This window comes from Panthera tigris, chromosome X (assembly GCF_018350195.1).
Source record: "Panthera tigris isolate Pti1 chromosome X, P.tigris_Pti1_mat1.1, whole genome shotgun sequence".
NCBI classification, from domain to species: Eukaryota; Metazoa; Chordata; class Mammalia; order Carnivora; family Felidae; genus Panthera; species Panthera tigris.
In genome coordinates this window covers 41,056,752-41,081,282 of record NC_056677.1, presented here as the reverse complement: position 1 = coordinate 41,081,282, position 24,531 = coordinate 41,056,752, and the positions used below count along the sequence as shown (strand labels likewise).

Genomic DNA, 24,531 nt, shown 5'->3' with positions numbered 1-24,531 from the left:
GGGAGGGAGCGATACTGGGCTGACACTCAGCCGAACGGGGCGCTAACAGGGAGGAAAAGAAAAGGAGCAAGGCCCTTCTTCCTTCCTCACGCTCACGGTTCACGGTTACTATCTCCGATTGGCAAGGCCCCACGGGAAGCAGCTGGCAAGACAGAAACATGTTTTGTAGAGTCACAGCCCCAGCATCGCAAAGAACAGCGTAGAAGGGGGGTGTTGGAGCTAGGGGCACAACAGCTTAGTAACTTAAACGCTGCCTATACTCTATGACCCATCAGTTCCGCTTTTAGATCCAGACGCTAAACACAGAAACAACACAAATGTCTTGCGCTAGGGGGAGAGAAATGAATACACCAGACCTATATTTATCAGCATGGATAGATCAAGGACAGGTAACGTTTCATGAAAAAAGCAAGCTGCAGAACTTTCAACACAGGGTGATACCATTTATGGAAAGTGTTCAGAGGAATATAGTATTATATATTGTACAATTCACACTATACACACACACACACAACCTCAGGGGAGATTAACATTCTAAATGTTGAAAGGAAAACCTTAACTTTAGAGGAAAAGTGTAGGAGAATTGTGATCACCTTGAAACTGATAACATTCGAACATAAAACCTCAACGGAAGAGTTAGCAACATTAAATAACCAGCCACAGTCCAGGAGAAGATATCTGCCATACACATGACTGAAAAAAGGTTTGTACATTCTCATATATTGAAAAACGAAAACAAGAACATGTAAAGCCAAGATGTAAAAGATAAGCAGCCCATCAGAAAACAATGGGGAAAGGATACACGACAGTCAAAGCACAGAAGAAAAGAACCCTAACGGCCAGTCAACAGGTAAGAAGTTATTCAACCTCACCATTAATGAGGGGAATCCAAATGAAACGAAAACAACGAGCTGTCCCCTAACAGGAATCAGGACGTATTTTCACACCAGTGTCCGAGCCTAATTGTTACGGGTGTGCTCTGTGTGCCGGTGGCCGGAGGACCCAGAGGGCTTGGTCAGACGGTGATGGGAGTCTTCACAAAGAAGCTTTCTCCACAGTAAAAGGCAAGGGCCGGCCCACGTGAGTTCTCTGATGTTCCGTGAGGTGCGCTTTCCGGCAGAAGGCCTTGCCACATTCTTGACATTCAAAGGGTCTCTCTCCCGTGTGAACCCGCTGATGTTCAATGAGGCGTACTTTCACGTAGAAGGCATTTCCGCACTCGCTGCATTCATAGGGCTTCTCTCCCGTGTGAGTTCTCTGGTGTTGACAAAGGGATTTCTTCATACTGAAGATTTTTCCACATTCGCCGCATTCATAGGGTTTCTCTCCTGAATGCATTCTCTGATGTTCAATGAGGCGTGCTTTAACGTAGAAGGCATTGCCACATTTGCTACACTCGTAAGGTTTCTCTCCTGTGTGAATTCGCTGATGTATCCCAAGAGACGAGTGTACCCTGAAGGATTTCCCACATTCCTGACACTGATAGGGCTTTTCACCTGTGTGAGTTCTCCGATGATTATTGAGAGTCATTTTCATTCTGAAGAACTTCCCACATTCGCCACATTCATAGGGTTTCTCACCTGTGTGAATTCTCTGATGTTGATTTAGGGATTTCTTTGCACGGAAGTTTTTCCCACAGTCACCACATTCATACGGTTTCTCCCCTGTGTGGGTTCTCTGGTGTTGGGTAAGGGATATCTTGACTCGAAATGTTTTCCCACATTCGCTACATTCATAGGGCTTCTCCCCTGTGTGAGTTCTCTGGTGAATCATAAGGGTTGCCTTCTCAGAAAAGGTTTTCCCGCATTCGGCACACGCATACGGTCTCTCTCCTGTGTGTGTTCTCTGGTGTAGAATGAGTTGTGACTTCCTGCCAAAAGACTTCCTACATTCATTACATTCAAAGGGTTTCTCCCCCGTGTGAGTTTTCTGGTGAGCAATGAGGTATGACCTTGCACTGAAGGTTTTTGCACACTCACCACACTTATAGGGTCTCTCCCCTGTGTGTATCCTCAGATGTTCAATAAGGTTTGATTTCCTGCAGTAACTTTTCCCGCATTCATGACATCCAAAGTTTTTTACTCCTGCGTGTGTTCTTTTATGTCCAACAAAGCCTGTGTTCTTGTAGAAGACTTTTCCATATCCATTATACTCAACAGTTTGATCCACAGCTTGACTCTTCTGACGCTGAAGGTCACTGTCATGCCTGAGGGCACCACCCCCGACAGAACTCTTGCCACACAGCAGTGACAGAGATCCTTTAAAAACAAATCAGATCACTTACTTAAAACTCAACAATGGTTTCCCTTGTCACGGTACCGAATGAAAGTGCTTACCAAAGCCCACAAAACATAGCCTGTTAAAAAGTGCTTCACCTCGCCTAAAACACTCAACATAATTTGGCCCCCAGCTAACTCTCTGATATGGCCCCCGGCCACTCGCACCACCCACCATTAAGCTACACTGGCCTCTTTGCTCTTTTTAGGATCTATCACCCTAACACACACTGTTCTCTCCACCCCGAATATTCAAAGTCTACGTGGCTCTGTCTCTCTCACATCACTGAAGTTGGTGCACCAATGTTAACCTCCCCAAAAAGTCGTCCCTGGACATATCCTCCACAGGCACACGACACATCATTGTCTATCTTTCATATCTTGCATTGATTTTCTTCTCACCACCAAACGTGACGTATCAGACTGCCAGCTCCAGGACAGTGATATTAGTTTCCCAGGTGCTAGATCCCTACACCTAGAACGTGACCAGATCATAGCTGGCACTCATTTAAGAGGTGGAGGAACACCAGAGGCGCGTACCAACGAATGCCCCACAACGAACGGCATCCAAGGCAGTGGAAGGTGGGCAGGCAATTGAGAATACTAAAGAGAGACAGACTAGCTGAGAACGTGTAAGACGAGGCGGGCGGGGATAGGTAAGAGTGGTAGACAACCACAAAACTCAAGAGGGGCGCCCGGGTGGCTCAGTCGGTTGAGCGTCCGACTTGAGCTCAGGTCACGATCTCGTGGTTCCTGGGTTCGAGCCCCACGTCGGGCTCTCTGCTGTCAACACTTCGGCTGCGGCTCCTCTGTCCCCCTTTCTCTCTGCCCCTCCCCTGCTTGTGCTCTCTCTCTGTCTCTCTCAAAAACAAATAAGCTTGGGGCACCTGGGTGGCTCAGTCGGTTAAGCGTCCGACTTGTCCGACTTTGGCTCAGGTCATGATCTCACAGCTCGTGAGTTCGAGCCCCGCGTTGGGCTCTGTGCTGACAGCTCAGAGCCTGGAGCCTGTTTCGGATTCTGTGTCTCCCTCTCTCTCTGCCCCTAACCCACTCGCATTCTGTCTCTGTCAAAAATAAACATTAAAAAAAAATTTTTTTTTAATAAATAAATAAATAAATAAGCTTAGGAAAAAAAAAAAAACCTCAAGATAAAACAGGCCAGAGCACTTAAGTGTGAACGTAATGAGGGCAGGTGTGATTTAGGTACCTGAAGTGTGTAAACCTTCTGCCCTCCAGTCATTTGCAAAGAGGAAGGGCCCCTAGAAAGAGCCTACTGGAAACCACTGCCCCAAGCGTGAATTTCTGCACTCTTCCTTCCCGTTTCTGCTTACTCACCTGGGAAACCTTGGCCTGAGGATTCCTCCTCTAATATCCACAGCTCTTCTCCTCGCTCCAACTTGAAGATCATCTCTGGTTTGGCCACGCAGAGGCCTGTTAATGGGAAATGGCAGAGGACATGGGCCAAGTTGTCTGAGCGCTAGGGCCTCTGATGGAGGAGGAGGAAGGTGCATCTTCATGAGCTGCACAAGGAAGGGGGCCCATTTAAACCTTTCATTGGGGGAAGTGACAACACACATCACGTTTCCTGGTGCCTCAAACCTAATCAAGCATCTGTGACCCTTGAATCTAGAACCTAAAGTATTGTTAAAGTCTACAAAGGCCATACACGTTACAGTAACCAAGAAAGGAAACCTATGGTACCAGGAGTTACGTGGACAATAATCCTCACCCACGGATGCCAGGTTGCTGTAGTTCTCTAACATCACATCCTTGTGCATGGTCCTCTGAGCAGGGTCCAGTCTGTGCCACTCCTGTCGGGTAAAATCCACAGCCACGTCCTCAAAGGACACAGATCCCTGTAACAACAAGCTGCAATGATCAGAATGGGACACACGGAGGGGCGCCTAAGTGGCTCAGTCGGTGACGCACCCGACTCTTGATTTCGGCTCAGGTCATCATCTCACGGTTCGTGGGATGGAGCCCTGTGTCGGGCTCTGCACTGATGGCACGGAGCCTGCTTGGGAGTCTCTCTCCCTCTCTCTCTGCCCCTCCCCAACCTGCTCACACACTCTCTCAAAATAAACATTAAAAAAAATGTTAAATACTATCTCAAAAAAAAAAAAAACGGATATGTGAAACTAATTCTCTCCACAGAGCACCAGTAAGAGTTAACTAGAAGAAGCTACATTGGACACCTGACCCTGTGTCTTGCTCGATATTATATTTTGTTGGGCGGGGGGAACCCAGAACGGCCCTGCTATTGTGTTACTATATCAATCCATGAAGAAAAGACTGCTGACTGCTGAGTTAACACGAGGTGCCCGGACCTGTCCCAGTTGCTGGGAAAACAAAAAAGGGATAAGATGGAGTGCCTGTTCTCAAAGAGCTCAAAACCCAGTGAAGAGGCTTAGGTATGAACACAGTCTCGCAATGAGGTGTCACGGGAGCCGCGTTAGGCATGCGTACAGGGTGCAGTGGGCTGTGTTATCAGATCCAACTTCACTTGGGGAGACGGAGCGTGGAATCCTTCAACAAGAATACAGTTTCCCTCAAAAATATGGGACAACAGCATTAAAAAAGGCAGGAAAACATGAAACACACATGGTGAGCTATGAAACTACATATAGAACCGGAGGAGAGAAAAACGGCACTTCAGGCTATGATGAGCTTAAGGGCTGCAGAGACATTCCGGGGCCAGAGAGGGGAGGGATTTTCAACTGTTGTTTTTTTTTTTTTCCTACAGGTCATCAGTCTCTAAAATGCCTGACTCCCTATACCATCAGAATATTTTCTGACCCTCCCACAATATATTTATATTTCGAAATTAGACAGAAGTCCTGTTAAGTGGGAGAAAGGCACAGATCATTACTCTCAGGATAATGGCGCGAGCAGATGGGTTGAGGCTGGTGCCATATATTGAGATGAGCAAAACAAGAGAGATACTGGGTTGGCAGAAGGAGAAATTGAAATAGATCTTGGACCTGAGCTGGGTTGTTTATGGCACATACTGATAGACGTCCAGCTGGCAGGTGGCTATAGGATTCTGAAGCTCAGAAGAGAAGGCTAGGATAGGCCAACGATTGGGAGGCAATAGCATTTCAGTACTAGCTGAAACCACCAGAATAAACTGGAAGGCTAAGAAAACACAAAGAGCTTGAGAGAAGCACTAGGTACAGAGTCAGCAGGGACACCAAAAGTACATGAAGCTTGAAGGGGGGGGGGGCTGTGAGACACAGAAAATGGGAGAAATAGTGTTTTTTTTTAAAGCAGTCCTGCCCCAAAGTAGGCCCCAGGGCCAAAAAAAAAAAAAAAACCAAAAAAACCCCCAAAAAACCTGTAACCTTGTAGCAGCAGACACCTCAAACTCTAGGGAAGAGAAATCCTTTTCTTTGGCAAGAATAGTGGTCTGGAGAGTGTGGGAAGGATCCCCATTGCCTTTTTTCTAACCTCCCACCCCTTGGCCCCAAGGGCAAACTTCCTTACAGAAAGTGAGTGCCAAAGCGGACAGACTAAATCCCTAACTGTCCAGCCAAAAGATCATGGGAGGGAGTGTGGGGGAGCACGACTGTGGGGGAGACTGCCCTAATAAAATAGCCTCAGAATACATGAAGCAAATCTGAAAGAACCGAAAGAAGGAAGGGGCAAATGCACACTTAGAACCGCTGACTTTCAACACTTCTCTTAGTAATCAAAGTAACCAATAGACAGAAAATCAACGGGGATATAGGAAAACTGAACACCACCCAGCAACCAAAGGACTCTGCAGAGCATTCCACTCAGAAACATAGAAATTAAGTTTCTTCAAGTACACACGGAATAGTCACCAAGCTAGGACATACCCGGGATCATTGAGCAAATCTCAACACGATCAAAGGCCCCTTGGGTACCAAGGAAAATTGACCCACAAAACCAACTCTGACATAGCACTTAACAAAACAATTAGAATTTAAAGAGAAAGAAAATATCTCTTCAGGGCCTCCAGGCAAAAAAAGATGAAATAACTTACAAGACCAGAGAATTAAACTGGCATCAATTTCTCAAAAACACTTGTGCCCTTCCTAAGGAATTTAACAGAGCTGCGCTGTCCAATTTGGTAGCCACACGTGGCTAGTTATAGTCCTGGACAGCAAAGATAGAGAACGTACTCATCACTGCAAGGGGTTCTATTGACCAGCACTACTCCAAACGGTGAGCTTCATCCGACCAAAACTGATGAATGGGGAAATTTTGGCAAAAGCCTGACACTGGGCATTTTACATACTACCGTAAAGTTAAGACTAACACAACGCTGGGGTCACGGGCTGAAGGATAACGTATAGATATTAAGTTGTCCCGACAAAGTAGAAAAACAACTAAAAAATGGAAGAAGAGAAAGAAAAAGAGAAAAGATGAATAAGATCATTGACTGCCATGTAGGTAAAGGTGAGAGACAAATTAGATGTTATAAAAGATTAATAAAGAAAAAAAAAGTACGAGCACCTGTCGGCGGAGCGTGCAACTCTTGATCTCGAGGTTGGAAGTTCGAGCCACGCATTGGGTAGAGATTACTTTAAAATAAAATCTTTTTTGAAAACAAGGTAAATTGGTATAGGCGTTACAGGAAACAGTATGGAGGCTGCTCAAAAAATTAAAACTAGAACTACTATATGATCCAGCGGTCCCACTTCTGGGTATATATCTGAAGGAAATGAAATCACTCTCCCAAAGAGATATCTGCACTCTCATTGTCATTGCAGAATTATTCAAGATATGGAAAACAAACTAAGTGTCCATCGATGGATGAATGGATAAAGATGTGGTGTGTATACACACACATACACACACACACACACATACACACACACACAACTCAACATCATTCAGTCATGAGAAAGAAGGAAATCCTACCATTTGCAACAACATGGATGAAACTGGAGGGCATTTTGCTAAGTGAAATGACTCCGACAGAGAAAGGCAAATATTGTACTGTATGATCTCATTTATATGTGAAATCTTTTTTTAAAAAAAGTCAAACTCACAGAAGCAGAGTAGAACATTAAGAGGGGTATGGGAGAAATGTGGCGATGTTGGTCAAAGAGGACAAAGTCAGCTATGTAGAATGAATAAAGTCTAGAGATGCATGGGGCGCCTGCCTGGCTCAATCCACGGAGTGTGCGACTCTTGATCTCAGGGTTGTGAGTTTGAGCCCGAGGTTGGGTATGGAGATTACTTAAAAATAAAATCTTAAAAACAAAGTCTAGAGATCTAACGTACAGGCATGATGACTATACTTAAGTAATACTATATTGAACAATGGAAATATGCTAAGAAAGTAAATTACAGGTATACTCATCACACACAAAAAATGGTAACTATGAGAGATGATAGGTTAACTCGACTGTAGTAATCATTTCAATATGTATATGTGTGTATCATGTTGTACACCTCAAATATATACAACTCTTATAAATAAAGTAAACAAAAAGAAAGAAACAAGGACTGCCTAAGGGTACTATATGAAGTATTAACACAAAGGGAATTATCAGCATGAAAATACAACCTTCCTAATAACCAAAAAAAAAAAAAAATGTAGAGGGAACACTAAATAGAGAAAGAAACAGCAAATATAACAATCTCACAGTGATTACATCAGAAGATAAAGTGAAAAAATTGAGACCAAACATATCTGTATTGTTTATGACATCAAACAGTAACATAAGTAAGTGTAAATGGGTTTACGTCACCTACGAACTGAAAAATGTTTTCATGTTGCCTCGTAAAGCAGAGCCCAATAATACTGTGCACAAAAGGTATGTTTAAAACACAGTCATTCAAAAAGGCTAAGGGGCGCCTGGGTGGCTCAGTCGGTTAAGCGCCCGACTTCAGCTCAGGTCACGATCTCGCGGTCCGTGAGTTCGAGCCCCGCGTCGGGCTCTGGGCTGATGGCTCAGAGCCTGGAGCCTGCTTCGGATTCTGTCTCCCTCTCTCTCTGCCCCTCCCCTGCTCATGCTCTGTCTCTGTCTCAAAAATAAATAAACATTAAAAAAAAAAAGGCTAAAACTGGGGCACCTGCGTGGCTGTCAGTTGAATGCCCGACTTTGGCTCAGGTCATGATCTCACAGTTTGTGAGTTCAAGCCCCACATCAGGCTCACTGTTGCCAGCCCAGAACCCGCTTCGGATCCTGGGTCTGCCTCTCTTCTGCCCCTCCCCCGCTCACACTCCCTCACTCTCAAAAATAAACATTTTTTTAAAAAGGTAAAATTAAAGAGGTGGATAAAGATTTACCAAATGAAAACAATACAAAAGCAGGGACTGAAATCCTGATGCCAACGTAGAATTCCAAAAGCAATTATATGAGACAAAGGAGGATACTTTGTAATATTAAAAGCCCTGTCCAAAATAAAGATCTAACAACAGAGATATGTGTAAATACCTATGCACAAAGTGATACAGTAAAAGCCTATATAAACCAAAAACTACAAGAATACAAGAAAAAGAAGCATTCTCTAATGGGAGGCTTTTAACATACCATTCACAAAATAAGACAGATTACGTGGACAAAATAATAAGCAATGATACAAAAGACCCAAGCAACATAATAAGGTGAAACTTTTGGATATATACATATTAAACACTACACTCCGATCATACAGAATATACTTTCTCTCAAGCACACATGGAACATTCACAAAAATTGATCATGTAGTAGGGCACAAAGAAGATAATCTCAGTAGGTTCCTTAAAATAGAAATATTATAAACAGGGGCGCTTGGGTGGCTCAGTCGCTTGAGCATCCGACTTCGATTCAGGTCATGATCTTACATTCATGGGTTCCAGCCCCGCATCGGGCCGTGTGCTGACAGCTCAGAGCCTGGAGCCTGCTTCGGATTCTGTGTGTGTGTGTCTCTCTCTCTGCCCCTCCCCTGCTCATGCTCTATCACTCTGTCTCTCAAAAAAATAAAACGTTAAAAATTTTTTTTAAAAAATACAACTATTATGAACACCAATCACAATCAGTGAAGAGATTTAAGAGTTAGAAATTGACAAGCTGATTCCAAAATTCATATAAAAAAAGGAAGGTGGGGGACCTAGGTGATTCAGTCAGCTGAGCATCCAACTCTTGATTTTCAGCTCAGGTCATGATCTGAGAGTTGTGGGATCAAACTCCCTGTTGGGCTCTGTGCCAAGCATAGAGCCTGCTTGAGATTCTCTCTTTCCCTCACTCCCCTCTCCCCAACTTGTGTGCTCGCTTGCTCTCTTTAAAATTTAAAAAAAAGAGAAGGGATTGGGACTTGATGCAGGTCCTAGAAATAACAAGACACTACATTGATGATATCATGATAATATCAGAAACTGAAAATCAAGCCAGGACTGGCTGAAATGCAATAGTGACATATGGGGAGCAGAAGAGAGTTGATAGATGCGACAAAAATCCAAGGGCCTACTCAAATGGAGTAATTTGTAAGAATACCCGGGGCAGAAGCTATCCCTGACATGCCACAGGCAACACAAAATGAACTATCGTTGGACTGCGAGCGTGGGTAAGAGCCAGAAACTGGCTGGAGCTTGAGAGAGATCTTGTCATTCTCGGAACGGGAGAAGGCCTCAGGCCCTGTATAAACCATCTGTGATGGAATTTGCATTGTTGACTGAAAGGAGGATTCTGTAATCACTGTGTCAACTGGCATAGAGATTTCTCTTCATATAATGAGGATCGGGGATCTAAACTTACCCAAAAAGCTAGAGAGGCACCATTTGTTCCCATTGCAGTGGCGGGTTTTGCAGCAATCATTATGTGTGGATTATATAACCTGAAGAGCAGGACAAATACTAAATGTTCAATGTTTATTTATTTTTGAGAGACAGAGGGAGACAGAGTATGAGTAGGGAAGGGGCAGAGAGAAGAGGGAGACACAGAATCCAAAGCAGGCTCCAGGCTCTGAGCTGTCAGCACAGAGCCCGATGCGGGGCTCGAACCCACGAACTGTGAGATCATGACTGGGGCCAAAGTCAGACGCCCAACCGACTGAGCCACCCAGGAGCCCCAGCTAAATGTTGTCTGTTCACCTGTTCCACATGTGCGTGGCAGCCCAAGGCTTTGCTGTGGGAGCAAGGATTCTTGGTATGAGCTATTCCATATATGAGGAGTTCTGGGCAAGGCCTAAACCTTAGAAGAAGAGATAATGTCAGGGCGCCTGGCTGGTTCGGTTGGCAGGGCATCTTTATTTTTAATGTTTATTTATTTTGGGGAGGGAGAGAGAGCACGAGTGGGAGAGAGGCAGGCAGAAAGCGTGGGGACAGAGGATCCGAAGCGGGCTCTAGCTCTACACTGACAGCAGCGAGCCCAAGGCGGGGCTCGAACGCACAAACTGCGAGATCATGACCTGAGCCGAAGTCGGATGCTCAACTGAGCCACCCAGGTGCCCCCAGTCGGTAGAGCATCTTGATCCCAGGGTCACGAGTTCAAGCCCCACATTGGGCGTGGAGCCTACTTTAAAAGAAAATTAAAAAAAAAAATAAGAGCAACTGTTTTGGTCTTGGTGGTGGTGGTTAGACATCTCATTTGAAGGTTATATGTTCATGTTCAAAATAAATCATCAGTGCCTGGGTAGCTCAGTTGGTCAAGCATCTGCCTCTCGATTCTGGCTCAGGTCATGATCTCACAGTTGGTTGGTTCAAGCCCTGCGTCGGGCTCTATGGTGACAGCGCAGAGCCTGCTTGAGATTCTCTCTCCCCCTCCCCTGCTCACTCATACACACACACACACACACACACACACACTCTCTCTCTCTCTCAAAAATAAATAAACTTAAAAAGAAAAGAAAAATCATTAGAATGGGTCAATTCCCTGGTAATTGAATATTGGCTTCCTTTTATACAGGCTTGATTTGGCTGGTGACTAAATTATTAGTGCCTAGTTCCCCAGGGGAGTCAAATTAGCACCAAAAAAACGTCACTTTCAAATGCACTTGATAGTGGTAAAATGTTCAGCTTCTTCAACTCTTCCGATGAAATCAGTTCTGAAGAGGACAACATGCAAATCCTGAAGTATTTTCAGTTTTTTGGGCTATTGAAGGGTTGGCTACTGAAGCCCCTTTCAGAACAGTGCGTGGAATATAACATCATAAGCCTCCCCACAACCAAAAATGTGTGTATATGTGTTTAAACCAAACCTAAAAAGCTGATAAAGGGCTCCTTAGAAGTAGTATTTATTTCAGGATCGTACTTGCAAACATGGAATAACTTAATTATGGATCTTAGCTTAGCTTAGCTGTTTGTGAGTGCAGAATTATATTTATGCTGCTGTTATATTAGAATAATTTTAAATGCCAGGCACCTGGGTGGCTCAGTTGGTTAAGCATCCAACTCTTGGTTTCAGCTCAGGTCATGATCTCACGGTTTCCTGAGTTCGAGCTCTGTGACGGGCTCTGTGCTGGCAGCACGAAGCCTGCTTGGGATTCTCTCTTTCCCTCTCTCTCTGCCTGTCCCCCACTTGCTCTCTCTCTCTCAAAATAAATAAGCAAACAAAAAAAATTTTTTTTAAAGAAAAGAGTAATTTTAAAGTCATCTTGATACAAAACAGATGATCATAAGGGAAGGGAAGCAAAAATAAATATAAAAACAGGGAGGGGGACAAAACATAAGAGACTCTTAAATATAGAGAACGGAGGGTTGCTGGAGGGGTTGTGGGAGAGGGGATGGGCTAAATGGGTGAGGGGCATTAAAGAATCTACTCCTGAAATCACTGTTGCACTTCATGCTTACTAAATAAATACATTATTAAAAATAAATAAAGTCCTCTTGAAATAGAAAGCTATCTTTTAAGTGCTAATGCAAAGGCAAATGAAAAACACTTTTTAAACATGCGAAGTATGTTTATTTTTCCTGTAAGAACCATAAATGCTAATAAATTACCTAAAACGGAAGTGACCAATGATTTATGAGCAAGCTGCTTTGGTCAGACATTACAAACTTTGGTATACTCCAGAACGTGTTACTGCACTTGTGAAATTTCTCTTGTCTAACCTAAATTCACATCCCATGGTGATAACATGGTAAATGTAGTGTTATTAAAGTAAGTGAAGACGTTTAAAAAAAACACCATCGTTGTCAACCCCTGGTACTAAACAAAAAACACAGCACCTGATCAGATTACTTGGGATTTTGCAGGGTGCGTGCTCCACATCTATAGGTATTGCTAAGCTCCTATCTACAAAATTACCCCAAAGAAGGTCATATTTGAATAAGATGCTGAAAAAAAGTAAGCAGTCTCAATTGTAAAAAGCAGTAGCTCTTTTTTTTATGGTGAAAAAACTTATATTTAGATTTAGCCAGCTGGACTCAGTTTAGATGATCCCAATTTTGTTGGCAACACCCAAAGCATCATAGTCAGGAGCCAGTCGAATATATGTCTTCTTTTCCCCATCGGGCCCGATCAGAGTGTTGACTTTGGCCACATCAATGTCATAGAGCTTCTTCACAGCCTGTTTGATCTGGGGCTTGTTGGCCTTGACATCCACAATGAACACAAGTGTGTTGTCCTCTATTTTCTTCATGGCTGACTCGGTAGTCAGGGGGAAGCTGATGATGGCATAGTGACCAAGCTTGTTTCTCCCGGGGGCGCTCTTTTGAGGGTATTTGGGCTGCCTTCAGAGATGCAGTGTCTTGAGCCGTCGGAAGGGAGGTGGCGTGTGGGTCTTTCTCTGTGCAACTGGATGCCTTTCAGCACTGCTTTCTTGGCCTTCAAAGCCTTTGCTTTGGCTTCAGCTTTGGGAGGGGGTGGAGCCTCCTTCCTCGCCTTTGGTGCCACCTTCGCAAAAGGGAACAGTAGCTCTCTTGATGCCTTTGGCCATTATGATCCACACTCAGACATGATTTTGAAAGTGTATGCAACTTGTACTAATGGAGACAGGAGCCCAGTAGGCTCATGAACCAAATGACCATGGTGACAGGGATGGAGGCTATATATGGAACCAGCGACACAGACTCTCACTCACCAAGGCTGACCTGGCCACAGCGACAGCACAGTGGCCAAGGTGCCAGCAGCAGAGACCAACACTGAGTCTCTGACATGGCCCCACACTCTGGGGTTATCAGCCAGCTACCTGGTGGCAGGTGGATTACACTGGGCCGCGTCCACATGGTGAAAATTTTTGTGATCTTGGGTTAGGTGAACGTTTCCCAAATACAGCGCTTAAAAGCAAGATCCGTAAAAGAAAAAAAATTGTAAATTAGGCTCCATCAAAATTAATGTCTTGTTTTTTGGCAAAACTCCATGAAGAGAATGAAAACACAATCCAAGACTGGGGAAAGGATTTGCAAATTACCTATCTGATAAAGACAGCATGGGAGAATGGCCTTTTGAAGGCTCAGCTGCAGTTCTAACTAGGTGATAATACCTTGCAGAGCTGAGACGATATCCACCAGGAGGCTGTACAGCCTCGGAATCAGCATCTAATATATGGTACTGTTTCTCCCAGAGACAGGAGTCACGGATCCAGAATTCAGAGGGGGGAAATGGGAACGGCATATCACTGACTATTGCCCATAATGATCAGTGAGCAAAAATGTTCCTGCTCATCCGTGTGACCTTTATGCTCTGCTGGTATAGACATCTCAGTTCCAAAGGGATGAATGCTTGGGGCGCCTGGGTGGCTCAACGCTTGGTTTGGGCTCAGGTCGTGATCTCACGATTGGTGAGTTCGAGCCCCACATTGGGCTCCGCGCTGACATCGCAGAGCCTGCTTGGGAGTCTCTCTCTCCCCCTCAAAATAAATAAAATAAATTTTAAAAAACATAAGAGTGATTCCATTTCACTGGAACCTAAGACTGCCACCCAGAAGCTTTGGGCTTCTCATGCCTCTGAAGCAACAGGCAAGGAAGGGAGTTCCCGTGTTGGCTAGGGAGACGGAGTCTGCTGATACACCATGGAGGTATGGAGGCATATGCCTGAAATATAGAAGGCCCCCTGAGGCATGCTCTCCTGCTGTGTGATTAAAGTCAGCGGACAACTATACAACCCAATTCAGGCAACTATTAATAGACGGACCCTGAAGGAATGAAGGTTTAGGTCACCGCACTAAGTAAAGAAGCGTGACCCAGCGAGGTGCCTGCTGAGGGCGACGGGAATATGGGATGGAGAGAAGAATGTATTTATAAATACCAGGATGGTTGCATCATGTTAGACAGAAGGATGATCTTGTTATTGTCTTTATTTGGGGACTGGGTATGGCTTAGGGTGACGTGTGTGGGCGCCAAGTTGACAAGGGCTGGACTGTGATGGTCAGTTTTATGTGTCAAGTGGGCTAGCTATCATCCCCAGGTACTCAATCCAACACTAATCTGGGCGTTGCTGTGAAGTTAGATGTTAGAAGTTAGAAGTTAGAAGTTTATAGATGTATTTAACATCTACCATGAGTTGATTTTAGTACAGAAGATTATCCTTGATAATCTGGAGTGGGTTTTATCCAATCAGTGGAAAGGCCTTATGAGCAAAACTGGAGTCTCCCTGAAGAAGAAACTCTACTTGTGGATGGCAATGTCTGGCTCCTGCCAGCTTCCACTTTGCCCTTCCTGCTGGCTCACTCTATGGATTTGGGACTTGATTAGCCAACTCACACAATCACTTAATCCAATTTCTTGCAATAAATCTCTTCTTAAAAATTTTTTAATGTTTATTTATTTTTGAGAGAGCGAGATAGTGCGAGTTGGGGAGGGGCAGAGAGAGAGGGAGACACAGAATCCGAAGCAGGCTCCAGGCTCCGAGCTGTCAGCACAGAGCCCGACGTGGGGCTCAAATTCACGAACAATGAGATCATGACCTGAGCCGAAGTCAGACGCTTAACCGACTGAAGCACCCCAGGTTCCCCATTGCAATAAATCTGTTAATGTACATATATATCCCCTAGTGGCTCTGTTTTCTCTGGTAGAACTATGACTGATACAGGGTACCCAGTTGGGCCTTTAATCCATTGACAAGCAATCCTTATACAAAGAGAAGGCAGACACAAAGGAGAGGGTCGTGTAAAGACAGAGGCAGAAATTATAGTGATACAGCCACAAACCAAGGAATACCCATAACCATAAGGAGCTGGAAGAAGGAGTCAAGCAAGAGAAAAAGCCTAGACTGCCCTGAAGAGACTGTTGGAAGAAATACAGATGTGAAAGGCACTGCTGGAGAGGGCTCAGAAGGAGGTGAAAAAGATGGCAAGGGAGGGGCGCCTGGGTGGCTCAGTCGGTTGGGCATCCGACTTCAGCTCAGGTCATGATCTGGCAGGCAGTTCATGAGTTCGAGCCCCACATCAGGCTCTGTGCTGACAGCTCGGAGCCTGGAGCCTGCATCGGATTCTGTGTCTTCCTCTCTCTCTGCCACCCCCACCCACCATGCTCTTTCTCTCTCTCTCTCAGAGGTAAATAAACACTAAAAAATTAAAAAAGAAGATGGCAAGGGAAATTTCTATCATCTTAGAGAATACATGCATCACGAACAGAATGGTAACAGACACAGAAACATTAAAGGTGCTTCTGGTGAGGTTTCAGATGAAAATGAGGAACACGTTATTGGAAACGGAAGGAAAGACTATCCTTGTTATACAGTAGAGGAAAACTCGGTAGAATTGTGTTCTATAGTTCTGTGGGAACTAAAACTTGTAAGGAATGACCCTGGATAACTTAGCTGAAAGATTTTCCAGTAAACCATTGAAGGTGTAGCCTGTTTTTGTCTTGCTGCTCATAGTAAAAGGTAAGACAAAAGGAACGTATTGAGTAAGGAACTGTTAAGCAAAAAAAGAACCAACAGTTAATGATCCGGTATATTCTCAGCCTACCCATCTCGTGATGAATGCTAAACTCGGAAAATTCATTGTTGGAAACTAGAGCTGTGGAAAGCCAAGGGTGTGGCCAGACAATCTCTTCCTGAAGAGATTAGGTATGTGACTCATGGATCCACTGAACCATGTCAGCCAAATCCAGGAATAGAGATGAGACTATCCAGTAAAGATCTTTGGGGGCCCTTCTGTCTAATGAGGACACACACGAGGGAGTCACAAGGCTTTTGTGAACGTTATATGTTCAGAAACACTGACAGCTCGAACTGAAAGGCATGGATACAGGACAAAATGAGAGAACGCTGGGAGCTTCCGGGCTGGTGGACACGTAGAAAGGTGGGGAGACTGATGTGCCTAGAGAGGGCATGGAAGCTCTATATCCCTTCCCCATACCTCGCCTTATGTGTCTCTTAATCTGGCTGTTGGCTCGTTTATCATATCCTTTAATAAACTGGTAAACATTTAAAAAACTGAGACAAGGATGTCAGACTTCCAAAATTTTACAGGCAGGAAACTGGCTGAGGGAGCTAGCTGACTGTAAATGTTTGCCACCCTGCAAGAAAAAAGGAAGAATGACTTAAAAGGCACAGTCAGAACGGAATTGTAGGTCCAGAGGTAGAGGCCAATGGAGCCACTGTCGGCAGTGCAGAGGCTGGAAGTGTTGCCACAGGTCCAGAAGATCAAGAAAGAGTCTGATGCAAGAGAAAGAAACACTAGTGCAGTAACTCAATTCTGTCTTCCGATGGTTCTTCCTTTATAGAACAGCTCCCTCCCAACTCTGATCGAGAAAAAGCACGGCAGTTTGCTGCACAGGCAGAAAGACCAGCTACATTCACGGGACACTCTTCCAATGGAGACACTTGGACACCATGGGGGGCAGTACTTTACCCATGACTTGTCATCTGGATGTTGGTTAGCAATTTCTAACTTAGTAATGTTCCTCCTGCACAGACTTATTTGAGAGCATTGTCAGGACACTCAAGTCGTGCACCATCTGGTAACCCAGGAAAAAACTAAAAAAGAACCAACCAGGACAGAGTGTCAGAAAAGCATGGGTAAAGACCTCAGAAAGGAAGGGCAACAGATTAAGGACTCAAGATGATGGTGAAGAGGAAAACACATGGAATGCAAATTCTACTCAATAGAGGTGGTGATGTAGTAAGACTACAACAATATACTCACTAATCATTGTTTCTCTCATGATTTAATTCAACCAAAATTCTACTGGGGGTATTAGAGAGTATACTCGGGGGCACGTGGGTGGCTCAGTCGGTTACGCCTCCAACTCTTGGTTTCGGCTCAGGTCATGATCTCAGGTCATGATCTCAGCCTGCTTGGATTCTCTCTGTCTCTCCCCCTCTCTCTGTCCCCACCACACACACACACACACACACTCTCTCTCTCTCTCTCTCTCTCTCTCTCAAAATAAATAAATAAACTTAAAAAAAATAATATTACACTGTATGGTAACTAACTGGAATATAAAAACATAAAAAAAAATTCTGTTGGGGAAATAGGACTGCTTTATGTTTTCCAACTAATCTAAGTTTATTTATTTACTTTGAGAGAGAGAGAAAGCACAAGTCAGGGAGGGGCAGAGAGAGAGAATCCCAAGCAGGTTCCACACTGTCAGTATGGAACCTGATGCAGAGCTCGAACCCACAAACCATGAGATCATGACCTGAGCCAAAGTTAGATGCTGAACCTACCGAGCCACCCACGTGCCCCCAGCTAATCTCTATTTTAAAATATTTCTTTAATCCTGTTTACTGGGTGTGAGTTAAAACACATGAAGCAATGGAACAGAAAACCATCAACAAAATGAAAAGGCAACCTATCGAATGGGAGAAGATATTTGTAAATGAGATGTCATACCCAAAATACATACAGAACTTAAACAACTCAATACCAAAAAAACCCCCGATTAAAACATGGACAGAATGGGGCACCTGGGTGGCTCAGTCACTTAAGCATCCGACCTTGGCTCAGGTCGTGATCTCGCGGTTCGTGAGTTCGAGCCCCGTGTCAGGCTCTGTGCTGACCGCTCAGAGCCTGGAGCCTGCTTCGGATTCTGTGTCTCCCTCTCTCTCTGCCCCTCCCCCACTCACATTCTGTCTCCCTCTATAAAATAAATAAACATTAAAAAATTATTCAAAAAATTAAAAATGGGCAGAGGATCCAAATAGATATTTTTCCAAAGAAGACAGACAGAGGGCCAACAAACACATGAAAAGATGCTCGACATCCCTCATCGTCAGGGAAGTGCAAATCAAAACCACAATGAGATATCACTTTACAGCAGTCAGAATGGCTAGTACCCAAAAGAAAAGAAATAACAAGTATTGGCAAGGGTGTGGAGAAAAAGAAATCCTGGTGCACCATTAGTGGGAATGTAAATTGGTCCATTCACTGTGGAAAACAGTATGGTGGTGCTCCAAAACTTTACTACCACTTTGGAAGACAGTAATTTAATTACTCAAAAAATTAAAAATAGAATTACCATACGATCCAGTAATTCCACTACTGCGTATCTACACAAAGAAAGTGAAAACACTAATTTGAAAAGATATACGCACCCCTATGTTTATTGCAGCATTATTTACACAAGCCAAGATATAGAAGCAGCCCAGGTGCTCACCCGTAGATGAATGGATAAAGAAAATGAGGTAGATCTATACGTATATCTACATACATACTAGAACACTGCTCAGCCATAAAAAAGAATGAGATCTTGCCATCTGCGATCACATGGATGGGTCTGGAAGGTATTATGCTAAGCGAAATAAGTCGGACAGAGAAAGACAAGTACCGTATGATTCCACTTCTATATGGAACCTAGAAAACAAAACAAACAGACTTGTAAATACAGAGAACAAACTGGTAGTTGCCAGAGTATAGGTGGATGGGGAAATGAGCAAAACAGATAAAGGGGATTAAGAGTTAGAAACCTCCAGTTACAAAATAAATACACCACACAGATACAAAGTACGGCATAGGGAATATAGTTAATACTGCAATAATGTATGGTGACAGATAGTAATGTGTAGAACTGCTGAATCAATACGTCGTATACCTGAAACTAACATAATGGTGTATGTTGACGAAGTTTTCATTTAAAAGTAAATTATTCTTGGGGCGCCTGGGTGGCTCAGTCGGTTAAGCGGCCGACTTCAGCTCAGGTCATGATCTCACGGTCCGTGAGTTCGAGCCCCGCGTCGGGCTCTGTGCTGACCGCTCAGAGCCTGGAGCCTGTTTCAGATTCTGTGTCTCCCTCTCTCTCTCTCTCTCTCTCTCTCTCTCTCTGTCCCTCCCCCGTTCATGCTCTGTCTCTCTCTGTCTCAAAAATAAATAAACGTTAAAAAAAAATTAAAAGTAAATTATTCTATAACCTATAATTCTATAACCTATCATCTACAATCTACATATTCCCCTGGGGGGAAGAGAAACCCACTCTAACTCGGAAGAGTCAAAAGATAAACAACTAACTGGTTGCAAACTCCCTGCATAAGGTAACCAGCTGTCAGAAGCCTAAAGAGTCAAAAGGCGTGACGCCAGTAACCTCCATCAGCTTCCTTATGTAGCATTTCGTACACCCAATATCACTATTCTCCTGTCAGATGGCATGCTTTGCTTAGAAGTATGTTACTCTAAAACTCTTTTTGGGGGGGAGTGCCTCAGTGGCTCAGTCGGTTGAGCGTCCAACTTTGGCTCAGGTCATGATCTCATAGTTCGTGGGTTCAAGCCCCACATCACGCTCAGTGCTATCAGTGGAGAGCCCACTTGGGATCCTCTGTCCCCCTCTTCTCCTTGCCTCTCCCCCACTCGCGCTCTCTCTCTCAAAAATAAATAAGCATTTAAAATAAATAAATAGGGGCGCCTGAGCGGCTCAGTCGGTTAAGCGTCCAACTCTTGGTTTCAGCTCAGGTCATGATCTCACGGTTCGTGGGTTCGAGCCCCACGTCAGGCTCCATGCTGGCAATGTGGAGCCTGCGTGTGGGATTCTCTCTCTCTCCCTCCCCAGCTTGAGCTCACGCTCTCTCTCAAAATAAATAAATAAACTTAAAAAAAATTTTAATAAATAAGCAAAAGAAGTAAAGTTCTGTAATTTTAATCTGAATTGAAAATGAATTCTGTATTTTTCATTGTCTTAAGAAAAAGTACGCTGAGTTCTGCTTCCAGGAAAATACACGTAAATGTACTCTTCCCTAGTCCTCCTGCTAAGTACATCTAAGAACCCTGGACACTATATATAAAACAAAGAAGAGAATTTTCTATGTACAGCATCATGTCATCTGCAAATGACAGTTTAACTTCTTTTTTTTTTTTTTTTAATTTTTTTTTTTTTACATTTATTTATTTTTGAGACAGAGAGAGAGAGCATGAACAGGGGAGGGTCAGAGAAAGAGGGAGACACAGAATCTGAAGCAGGCTCCAGGCTCCGAGCTGTCAGCACAGAGCCCGACGCGGGGCTCGAACCCACGGACCTCGAGATCATGACCTGAGCTGAAGTCGGACGCTCAACCAACTGAGCCACCCAGGCGCCCCTAACTTCTTCTTTACCAATATGGATGCCTCTTATTTCCTTTTCTTGTAGGACTGCTGTCGCTCAGACTTCCAGTACTATGTTAAATTAAAGTGGCAAGAGCAGACATCCTTGTCTTCTTCCTGATCTTAGAGGAAAAGCTCTCAACCCTCACACGCCATTGGTGGGAATGTAAACTGGTACAGCCACTGTGGAAAACAGTATGGAGGTACCTCAAAAAATCTGAGGGACACCCGGCCGGCTCAGTTGGTAGAACAGGTGACTCTCGAGTTCAGGGTCATGAGTTCAAGACCCGTATCGGGTGTGGAGCCTACTGAAAAAAAGATTTCAAATCGAAATACGATATGACCCAGTAATTCTACTACAGGAATGAAGTGAAAATGAAGAAAAGGCAAATGAAAACACTAATTTGAAAAGATACATGCACCCCCATGTGTACTGCAGCCTTATTTACACTAACCAAGATATGGAAGCAACCCAAGTGATCACTAACAGATGAATGGATGAGGAAGATGTGGTACATACACAATGGCGTATTACACAGTCATAGAAAAGAATGATATCGAACCATTTGTGACATGGATGGACCTAGACGGTATTAGGTTAAGTGAAATAAGACCGAGAAAGACAAACGTCAGAGGATTGCATTCATATGTGGAATCCAAACAAAACCCCAAATGAATAAACGAACAAAAAGCAGAATCACACCTATGAATACAGCAAACAAACTGGTGGTTGCCAAAGGGAGGGGGTGGGAGAATGGGCAAAATGGGTGAAGGCGAGTGGGAGACACAGGCTTCTGGTTATGAAACGATGAAGTCACGGGAGTAACAGGCACAGCATAATGGTATCTACACTTGTGATGGGCAGAGAATAATGTATAAACGTGTCAAGCCGCTATGCTGAACACGTAAAACTAATTAATGTAACTCTGTGTGTCAACTACACCCACATTAAAAAAGGCACGGCATAAGGAATACAGATAGCGCCGTATGGCAAAAAAAGGAGGCTAGGCTGGTGGTGAGCACAGCTTAATGTATAAACCTGCTAATTCACTATGGGGTACACCTGAAAGTAATGTAACACCAGGTGTCACCTATACTCAAATTAAAAAGTTTAAGAAATAAATAAGATATATTTCAGTAGTCAAAAATAATAATAATTCCTTCCTACCTGTGGTGCTCCCTGTCTGGGTCATAATAAAATATATTTAATTTTAAAAAGAAAATAAAATGAAGAAGACTGTGCCACTTGGAGATGAGGCAGATCAGTGGGGGACTTAAAACTCCAGGAACAACATAGCAGTGATTCCTCTGAGTTTTCTTTATACCACATATATCCCAGAGTAGGTGCTGGAGACGGAGGCAACCCAAAAATTCCAATGGACTAAGAAAGTCTGCTTTATCTGGTCAAAGGACCAGGAAAAGGACAACCTAGCAAGAAAGCATTTTTTAAAAATATTTATTTATTGGGGCGCCTGGGTGGCCCAGTCGGTTAAGCGTCTGACTTCGGCTCGGGTCCTGATCTCACGGTTCGTGAGTTCGAGCCCCGCGCCGGGCTCTGTGCGGACAGCCCGGAGCCTGGAGCCCGCTTCGGATTCTGTGTCCCCCTCTCTCTGTGCCCCTCCCCACTCATGCTCTGTCTCTCTCAAAAATAAATACACTTAAAAAAATTTTTTTAAAATAATTATTTATCTATTTTGAGAGAGAAAGAGAGAGATAGAGAGCATGAGCAGCGGGGAGGGGGGGGAGAGACAGAATGCCAAGCAGGTTCCATGTCAGCATGGAGCCTGACACGGGGCTCGATCTCGCGAACCGTGAGATCACGACCTGAGGTGAAATCAAGAGTTGGATGCTTAAGCGACGGAGCCACCCAGGCGCTCCCAGAAAACTGAAATAATAACCAACTTATTCCAGCCAAGCAACGTGGGAGAAAAGCACGAAAACCTATGGGTCCCGGCTCCATCCCGTCAGCAAAAGCCAAGTGGGGAGCATATAGTTCCACTTCTTTGTGGCTTTGACAAAGTGCTATACCCCCTACAACACTGGAGTGGTATCACAAAAGACAAAGCAGGGAGCTGAGGCTCATCCCTTCTGGGCAGCAAGGAGCCTCCTCACTCAGTGCCGTCAGTGAAGAAACCAGGGGGAGCCTGGACGTCCATCGCAAATCAGCAGTAATGAGGCATCCTTCCCCCGTCCTACCGAGTAGTGGTATCAGAGGTCTAGCCTCCGAGAGTCAGGAGACGTGTCTGGAAAGATACAATGGAAAGCTGGAACCCGACGCCTGCCCAGAAGTAACGAGAAGCTCTCTACCTCGGGTTCAAGGGAAGCCAACTGGGAAACCTGGGCTTATTCTGCTGCCTGGTAGTGGTGACATGTCATCCTTTCTTCCCCAGCTGCACTGAAGTTAGAGGAAGCCAGCTAAAACCAGTTTAAATAAGTACCAGAATCTCGTAACATCGTATCAAAAATGTCTAACGGTTTCGATGGATAATCACTCATATCAAGAACCAGAAAAGGGGCGCCTGGGTGGCTCAGTCGGTTAAACGTCCGACTTCGGCTCAGGTCATGATCTCACAAGCTTGTGAGTTTGAGCCCTGTGTCGGGCTCTGGGCCGGCAGCTCAGAACCTGGAGCCTGCTTCAGATTCTGTGTCTCCCTCTCTCTCTGCCCACCCCCCCTGTAAAATAAACATTTAAAAACTAAAAAGAACCAGAAAAATCTCAAACTGAATGAAAAAAATCAACTGCTATCAAGACTGAGGTAACAGAGAAAACTGTCCGATGAAGACTTTGAATCAGCCATCACAAAAACACTTCAATGAGCGCGTCTCAGGAAAACAGGAGAAGATACCAGGAAGACGCAAATGGAGATGTTAGACCTGAAAAATACAATAACTAAAATAAAAAACTCAATGGATGACCTCAACAGCAGAACAGAGGAAACAGAGGAAAGAATGAATGAAGTGAAACACAGAACAGAAATTACCCAGTCTGAATAGCACAGACTAAATAGACTGGCGGGGGGGGATGTGCCCCAAAGCTCTATAACAAAAGAACCAACATCTTGCCATCAGAAATCAGGAAGGAGAAGAGAAAGAGGTGAGGCTTTAAAAGTACATGAAGAAATAACGAATAAAAATGTCCCAATTTGGCAAAACAAATACATTTACAGACTGAAGGACCAGAACAAATCCCAAACAGGATAAAACCAAAGAAATCCACACTAAGATATATTATCGTTAAGCTTTTGAAAACCAGAGATTTAAAAAAATACATATTGAAAGCCATGAGAGAGAAATGACACCTTACCTACAGAAACAATTTGAATGACGGCAGATTTCACATCAGAAACCATAGAGGCCATAGGACGTAGCACATCATTTTTCAGCTGAAAGAAAAGAACTATCAACAATGAAAATATCCTTCAGGAATGAAGGAGAAATAAAGACATTCTCAGGCGGAAAAAAAAAAAAAAATCCTAATACAATTTGTCCCGAGCAGATCTACCTTAAAAAGAATGGCTAAAGGAAGTCCCCTAAACAGAAAATGAAAGATAACAGAAGGAATCTTGGAACATCACAAAGAAAGAACAGATGCAGGAAACAAAAATATGGATAAATAGGGGCACCTGGGTGGCTCAGGTCATGACTGCGGCTCAGGTCATGATCTCATGGTTTGTGGGTTCGAGCCCCATGTTGGGCTCTGTGCTGACATCACGGAGCCTGGAGCCTACTTTGGATTCTGTGTCTCCCTCTCTCTGTCCCTCCTTCACTTGCTCTCTCTTTCTCTTTCTCTCTCTCTCAAAAATAAACATTAATAATAACACTAATAATAATAAGCTATACAGGGGCACCTGGCTGGCTCAGTCATCAGAGTGTGTGACTCTTGATCTCAGGGTCATGAGTT

General features: G+C 44.1%; 1 protein-coding gene and 1 non-coding gene across 2 annotated transcripts in view; one reads left to right on the top strand and one right to left on the bottom strand.

Moving 5' to 3' along the window:
* Window positions 1-509: 509 nt before the first annotated feature.
* The window catches only part of ZNF157 (zinc finger protein 157), a 37,275-nt gene continuing 13,253 nt past the window's right edge, over window positions 510-24,531 (bottom strand). Inside the window, exons 3-5 of the mRNA XM_007081604.3 lie at window positions 4,006-4,132; window positions 3,612-3,707; window positions 510-2,258 (exon numbers count right to left, since the gene is read on the bottom strand). Of these exons, the coding sequence (XP_007081666.1) occupies window positions 1,036-2,258; window positions 3,612-3,707; window positions 4,006-4,132 (1,446 nt within the window). The 3' untranslated portion in view covers window positions 510-1,035. The remainder of the gene's footprint in view (window positions 2,259-3,611; window positions 3,708-4,005; window positions 4,133-24,531) is intronic.
* Window positions 2,970-3,054, top strand: TRNAS-UGA. The gene has a single exon. It is a non-coding gene; the product is annotated as a tRNA-Ser (tRNA).